The sequence below is a fragment of the Megalopta genalis genome, chromosome 7, assembly GCF_051020955.1.
Source record: "Megalopta genalis isolate 19385.01 chromosome 7, iyMegGena1_principal, whole genome shotgun sequence".
In the NCBI taxonomy this organism is placed as follows: Eukaryota; Metazoa; Arthropoda; class Insecta; order Hymenoptera; family Halictidae; genus Megalopta; species Megalopta genalis.
The window spans coordinates 14,277,740-14,285,613 of NC_135019.1; the positions used below are offsets into that span (position 1 = coordinate 14,277,740).

The following is a 7,874-nucleotide window of genomic DNA, read 5'->3' on the forward strand; positions in this document are numbered from 1 at the left end:
TGCGAAAGCTGTATACGGGATGGGCGGGCGTCGCCGTTTTCATTTACTGACCTACGCGATCGAACGAGAGTTCGAAGTCGATTATCTTCGAAAAGAAGATACGTCGGACTTATTTTTTCACGCCGAATCGCTGTAGATGTACGCACGCTCGGTGCAACGTCGAGAAACAAGAGATACCTTGGCGAAAGCGATTTCGAATGAAAGGATAACATCGCGTAAAATGTTACACGCCTCTGAAAAACGATAAAAACTTTGTTTAGGATTAGCACAGTTAATATCGTTTCTTTCGCAATTGTTGAGACTTTGTTCCTCCAGGTTTTCGTGACGGGGCGAAGGTGATTGGGATCGACAAAATCTGTGGCGTTATCGCGAGACGTCAGCAAAGATTAAGGAAAAGCGAACGATTCTCTCGAATCGATTGCATCAACGGCGTAAGGTAGGTAGAGAGTAACGTAGCCGGTTATCAGGCACTTGTAATTCATTATTTTTTGAATGGTTGTGTTGCGAAGGAACGATATCGAGCGCGCAAACAGAAACACGCCGACGTTAAAAACCAATCGCGCTCGCATAAAAATACAGATAAAAATCGTTCCGTCGAAAATAAAGTCTATCGAGATCAATGTCGCATTGAAAATGACCTTGCTTATCGGTGCTTTTATGTGCTAGAGAGACGAAGAAGCTGTCGTCCTCTTCTCTTACTAGCTCCCGACTTTTTAATTATTTTATTCGAGGGGAATAGGCGGTGCTCCGAACGCGACAAAATGGCGTCGCCGCGGCGGCGGCGGCGGCGACGTTGTTAGGGCATTCGTTGGAAAATTCACAGCGACAGCCTGAATCATTATCTTCGTTATCGTTGCGCTATCGGAGCAAAGGGAAACGGGGAAAATCGTTCGTGCGATACTGCAGTCACGATCGAAACACAGCGATAGATTGATCGCTCGTTGGTGCATTGTACAAATCTTTCCATCGCGATACCGTTTCACTTATCGCGATATCGCCAGAACAGAATTGTCATCGAATCATGATTGGGAGACGGAAAGTCCTTCGTACAATGATGCGGATCACGTACGCCGGCATAATTGATTTCCTGACGTAGAATCACCGACCGACCACTGTCACCGCAAACACACGATTCGACGAATTTCTTTTCTTTTATTTCGTGGTAGGATTTTTAAATAACTTTAGGCAGTACATGGTCGGACGTTCCGCGAACGTCTTGAAATGGTTTTGCTACAAATTGCCTATGGTTCGTAGGACGAATCTTTTGATTTACGTTGACTTAGAATTACCGATGAGAGAATGAGATAGAATTTGAAGCGTCTACGGTGGAAATTACAACTCGGCATGGTAGATCGGAAATTTGACGCACCGATTCCGGCGACCTAATAAATAATGGACGCGAGGAAGAGGAGATGGAACGAACGCGTTTGCTCGTTCGAAAAACAACAGAGCCATTCGTCAGTGCCGTCGGAACCGTAATCGGCGCGATGGCTAATCGGACCCTCGATGTCTCGATGCGCCGAGCGTTGTTCCCTGAAATGTACGCGGTGCGACGATTTCATTTCCAGATTTCCAGGAAAGCCGATTATCCGACTAGATCCTGACTTCGTTCCCCACGATTTCTGGCCTCTTCTGAAATTAACGAGTGCGCTGTGTCGACAATTTGTTTACCACCGAGACCGACATGCGGCGCAGACCTAACGAGAGCGAACCGATCGTTGACCGCGATAACTCCTCCGCGTGTCCTCGAGCATGGGTGAATTTGTATCGCGAGGCAGATCGATTGTTAGACTAATTAAATAAATTGAATTCGTTGGATGAACAAGAGTTTCGCGAGGTTCTTCGATGAGCCAATAGGATGAGATGAGTGTCGAGGGCCCTCTCGAATCGTCGGTCGATCGAGATTAATTTGGGAGCGGGATGGAGAGCGCGAGGATTAAGTTAAAATCGAATGGACAATATTCGATGATGATGATTTAGGGAATAGGTCTCATCGAGTTCCTCTGGCCCTGCAGTACGATCAGAATCTCGGGGTAGGTTTTCCCTTTGGTCTCCGGGACCAGAAATTGCGTGAAGGCTGTCGCGCCGGCCATAACTACGGCGAAGATCCAGAACGTCACGCCTATGCCCAGCTGTTCGTTCATGGTGGGGAACATCTTTGTCACCACGAATACCATGAACCAGTTCAAGGTCACGGCCACGCTTGACGCCACAGCCTTCGTCTCAGCGGAGAAAAGCTCGCCCATCAACATCCACGGTACTGGTCCAAGCCTGAAATAATCAGCATTCACAAAGATGCAGCCGATCGATTCTCGACGCTCGGAAATGCATTGTTGCAACGAATGTCTTCCATCGAAAAATCTGAAAATATTCACCGATGCGTGCTCGGTTCCTTGCATGCTGTTCGATTTTTTTCAGAATTTTCGAACGAGTTTCCACCGAGAGAAAAAGGACTTTTCCGATACAAACCCTACTGAGAAGGCGACCATGAAGACGATCAAGGAAGTCAACGGCAGCCATCCTAACGAGCCGACGTCACTTCCGCTGTCTTTCTGCCTGAAGTAGTAACCCAGTGCGATCAGGCTGACTGACATAACAGCCGTGGAAATCATGAGCAGCGGCTTCCTTCCGGCTCGATCCACAATCAACGCCGCGACACCTGACATTACCAACTGCGACACAGAAACAAGCGTAAACATCGTTTGCAGCCAGCGACCGGCCTGTTAATTTTCCCCGGGCTAACGAGACGCGATTAAGATCGAACAATGGCGAGCATTTTCGTTGACAAGACCGTGTCTTTTTGCCGGTCAAATTATCATTTTCCTTCGTGCGGGCACTACGGCGAACCGCAATTTCGTGTCTTCGAAGCAAAACGCTACCTGGAGAACGCTGATTGCTCGTGAAAAAGAATGCAAATGTTTTCATTGTCGGTAACGCTAACGCGATTCCTTCCTCTTAAGCGGAATAACTATTTCGTTAGAAAACAAAGCATCGCCTTGAAGCTAAAACGCGTTTCATTCGCGACTCGCGGTATTATCGCAGCGAACGTGGCGGAGTTGCAAAAAAATACTAAAAAGCAGACAAGCTGTCATCTGCCGGCTAAATAATTATCTCGTAGGTTTTACTTCCGTGACAGTTTCTATTAAGTATAACAGCCTACCGGCCGCGTATTCTTCGATTAAAACTTTGATGAAGCACCTCGGTGTTATCTATCTGCAAATCAGCTCTGAATGCATTATCCACGAGGAAGTCTGTTGGCAGACTTTTTAATACTTTCTAGGTCTTAAAGATTCATAACGTCCATCCTGACTATTCTCATCTGTGAACGCTGCGAACGATCTCATTTTTTTTTTAACGCTACCACTACTTTTTCTTGTTGCCCTTTTTCATTGTCGAAATGTCTCTCTGTGAAATATTAGAACAATTTACGAATCGAACGTTATACGCTATGTAATAACACGCCGACGTGCATAAAGTAAACTATTATCTGTCGTGTAAGAGGTCGTAAATTTCGCGTGTACGCGCGACGCTGGTAGCGAAGGTGTTAATCATGCGTCGTTTACCAAGAAGATTGGAATCTTAATTGTTTCGCTCGCCAAGCGTTCCGTCAACTTGTCGACGAGGGGCGGATCAACGTTGGGGAAACGTTAGGGAAGGAGCAGTGAATCCGCAATACAAACCGAGGAGAGGACGGAAACGAACCTGGACCAGGGCTACGAGAATGGAGGAGAGTGCCGGCGGCAGAGAGCTGCCGGCCGCCTCGAAGATCATCACCGTGTAGAAGATGACAGCGTTCACGCCGGATGCCTGCTGGAAGAACATCATCCCGAAGGAAGCTATCATCGCCTTCCTCTCGACTGGGGACTTCAGCATGTCGAGGAACGACGTCTGCCTGTCGAGGCTGTCGTCCGCAGCCTTCTGCATCTCTTTCAGCTCCTCTCCGGGATCGTAGTCGTCGCCCCTGAGCACGTGCAGCGCCTCGGTGGCTTCCTGTTTCATCATCTTGCCCTGGGAACATTAATCATATCGGCTCAGTAGCTCGGTCGTTGCCTGAAATTAATTTCCAGCAATTAATTCCGAGACTGTCCGATGGGAGACTGTGCTCGCTACAGAACCAGGCATTCTATCGACCGGCTCCTAGCCTCCTAAGCCGGACACCGTTTTTAGTCGCGCAACTGCTGCAATTAATCCTGATAACTCGTACTTCGAAATAAGTCTACAAATACCCGAGCGAGATGGAGCCTTCCAAAAATGATCGCAACATGTTTAAGCGTTTTCAACGTTGCCGCTGTGCTCGGGAGAGTCAATTTTTACTTCGAAATCAGCTTTCCCGAGGGCCGAGTCTGTTCTAATGGAATTCGACTGGAGAATGCTGAACGATTTAGCTCCAAGGACGCTCACCACCAGCCACACGGGAGATTCAGGCATAAAGAAGAAGGTGCCGCCGAAGGCGACGATGACGAGGGCGCAGATGATGGCGAACCAGGTGTAGCTGAGGAAGCTACCGAGGACGAAGGCGAGGAATATCCCGACGGTGAGGAACAACTGGAACATGGCGCCGAGGGTTCCTCTGATCGAGACCTCGGAGATTTCGGAGATGTAGGTCGGCCCAAGGACGCAGCCAGCGCCCACGCCGAGCCCGACTATGAATCTGGCGATGTAGAGCAGCACGACCGAGCTGCTCACCAGAATTATCAACCAAGACAAGAGGAATGGCGCGGCCAGCAGGAGCAGGGACTTCTTCCGGCCCAATCTGTCCGCCATCGTTCCCGAAGGCAGAGCTCCGGCGATGGCACCCAGGGCCAGCAACGAACTGACCCAGGAACCTTGATCCTGGGTCACTATCATGAACGAGGTCTCTTTCTCGAGCTGAGGAAGCACCGGGGACGTCCATGCCAAGGCTGTGCCGATTCCAACCACGAGAAGACAGGCTGCGAAAGGAGAATGATAGAAAAGTTATTAGTCGTCGGGTTCTTATAACATTAGGTCGAGTTGTAAATCAACTTCCGGTGCAGCTAGATAGAATCTGTTGTCTATCCACTATGAGTCACCGGGACAAACGAGTTTTTGATTTCACTGAACAGATAAGGGTTCAAACTAAATGAGATAAAAGACAGCAAAAAGATTTTTAAAAAAGAAGAAATAAATGTCTGATAAAGAACGGAAGTTATTTGTGACTAATAGAAATAGTAGGGGCATAGCTACAATAAATTATGACAGGTTAGCTTAAAGTAGATTAGGGTAAGATATGTGGAAGGATGAGTGGTTTCGCAGGAAACAGTGGTGTTAGGATAGATTTCGAAATGCATGTCGAGTCCAGCAGGCCGGAATTCAATAAATATAGTGGTGTCTAGGTAGAATCTGTTGTTCGTGTCTATCCACTATGAGTCACCGGGACGAACGAGTTTTTGATTTCACTGAACAGATAATGGTTCAAACTAACTAAGATAAAAGACAGCAAAAATATTTTTAAAAAAGAAGAAATAAATATCTGGTAATGAACGGAAGTTATTTGTGACTAATAGAAATAGTAGGGACATAGCTACAATAAATTATGATAGGTTAGCTTAAAGTAGATTAGGGTAAGATACGTGGAAGGATAAGTGGTTTCGCAGGAAACAGTGGTATTAGGACAGATTTCGAAATGTATGTCGAGTCCAGCAGGCCGAAATTCAATAAATATAATGGTGTCTAGGAATTTCTGAACAATTTCTATTGAAAAGCAACGTTCGGACACTCTATGCGAAGCGATCGAAATTTGCTTTGCAGTGAATGCAAGTGGGAGATTATTGGGAGCCATCTTTTCGATGAAGTCACGATTTCGCTATTCTCTGACCCAGCAAAGTGTGATTTATTATTGGAACTGTGGCGCGATATTGTATCTGCTTCGTAGAAAAGTGTATAGAGTGAGTGTCACGATGTCTATTATCACCTTGAATATCTCTGATACAGTGGTAACGAAAGAAAGATTTGTTTAACCAGGGCCGGTAAAAAATGGTCATCGAGGACAGATAATGATTGCCGCACAGGTGGAGTCGTTTGCGAGATACGAACGACCTCCTATTCCTTTTTTTTTAAGCATTTACCGTCCCATTAACGTGTAATCACGGTTTTGATTAATAACACGAACGGTTGTTTTAAAAAATGGCTGATTTTCAAGTTAGAACGAAATGTTGATGTTATTATCTCGCAGTCGTTCGATTCCCACTCCGTTTCGATTCTCCTCCGACCGAAAAATACTCGTGGGAACTGAAAACATTTCTGTCTTACGTAACAAATCGATTATCTACCGATAACGTAGCTTTTACCGGCAACCGTATCTGTTACACATACAGTTAATTTACTAATTAATTGATTTTCTGTCGGACAAGTACGCGGCCGCGATACGCGAGACAAGCGTTGCGCTAACAAATATATTTCTATCGTGCAAGAATCCCTGTTTCTCGGATCCTTCTTTCGGTCGATTATAGGTAATCTCTCGATAAAATTTGAATAATTCCAATCTTCCTGAAACCTTGAAAACATTGGTATCGATCGAAGAAAGTCTTTAAAATACTTCGGAACCTTCGGCGGGGGACCGTTATTATAAAAATTCCTGTCACTGACATGAAATTAATAGCCCTCGTAAGGTAGGTAGGTGAAGTGTACACGGTTATTGGAAACTTCAAAACCGAATTTCACGCTATTCACGCGTACCCAGAGAAAATTAGGGCACATATCGAATGCATAGAAATTTACAATTTAACGCGTCGACGTCCACGTTGAATTGCTCATGGAACGTCGCGCTCTCTTATTCCATACATGAATAAAAATCCCTGCTCCACCTGAGCGTTTATTAACGACGAGCGCGCTCGTGCCACTAATGATCCGGCCGAGCTTTAAAGTAGCAATTCCACGTCGCCGGAATGAGACAGAAATACTTATTGCAGTAGGTAATTTAAACGAAACACTGCACCGAACCGCGCGCGGTCTAAGCGACTCGGAAAGCACCAGATGTCACGAGGCTCCTCACTTCGGTGGATCAACGGCGGATCCTGGGAGAGGATCTAGTGGACGGGGTTAGGTGGAGACGCGGTTAAATACCGGAAATCGAAGAGAGGTACTGCCACAGCTTCCTGCTCTCCTGGCGGACGGGTGTCCCATTAATCATCCCTGTGCCTTCCATTTCCTCGAGATGATTCTTGAACGGTTCTCGGGTGGTCGTTGAGCGGGATCGTCAGCGTGGATTCTCGGCGAGCTATCGACGGCCGGCCGATCGGTCTTGCACGATCGAGCACGAAAATATCGATCTAGGATTTACGGACACCTCGACCAGTTCCTTTCACACTTTCTGGTAGCACGATGTCGGATCAAGTGCACGACATCTCGGATTAGGCAAAGCCAATCGAAGAAAACCGAATGATCGCCGGTACTTGGGGAGGGTCATCATATATCACGCTCGTCACTATCTACTCATCATTATCGCTCTCCACTACTATCGCTCAAGATCGAGGCGAAAAACTTCGAGAGACGGCGCTTCCGCGTCCCCCGATCCATCGAGGTCCGGGATCATCGGCGTTACACGTGTATGTATAGGCCGCGGTGTCGATAATTGTACTGTTTGGAAAGGTGGAAACGCCTATCGACGACTTGTCCCGAATTCTGGATACTTGACCGTGACTCATTCTCGAGAGGTAGACAAGCAGAAATCTCGATATTTCAACCTGCTCGCCGGTCCCGTCGATCGACGTTACTTTCGAACCGTCGAACCATTGTTTTCTTTGTGTCTTCTCGCTGTCGCAACGCGGCCACTTTCGCCGAATGATCGTATTGGCTGCTGTGCTCCTCGGAAAACCTTTCCCTTTACTGTAATGGTATTCTTGCTATAATGGTAT

The 7,874-nt window shown here is 46.9% G+C and overlaps 1 protein-coding gene across 1 annotated transcript; it reads right to left on the reverse strand.

Annotated features, from left to right (window-relative positions):
- Positions 1-460: 460 nt before the first annotated feature.
- LOC117221608 (facilitated trehalose transporter Tret1) lies at positions 461-7,411 on the reverse strand. The gene is made up of 5 exons (XM_033472694.2): positions 7,084-7,411; positions 4,402-4,931; positions 3,703-4,008; positions 2,470-2,672; positions 461-2,271 (listed from the first exon to the last, which is right to left on the reverse strand). The coding sequence occupies exons 1-5, from the start codon at positions 7,163-7,165 to the stop codon at positions 1,977-1,979; spliced, it is 1,416 nt and encodes a 471-aa protein (XP_033328585.2). The 5' UTR covers positions 7,166-7,411; the 3' UTR covers positions 461-1,976.
- Between the last annotated feature and the right edge of the window lie 463 nt (positions 7,412-7,874).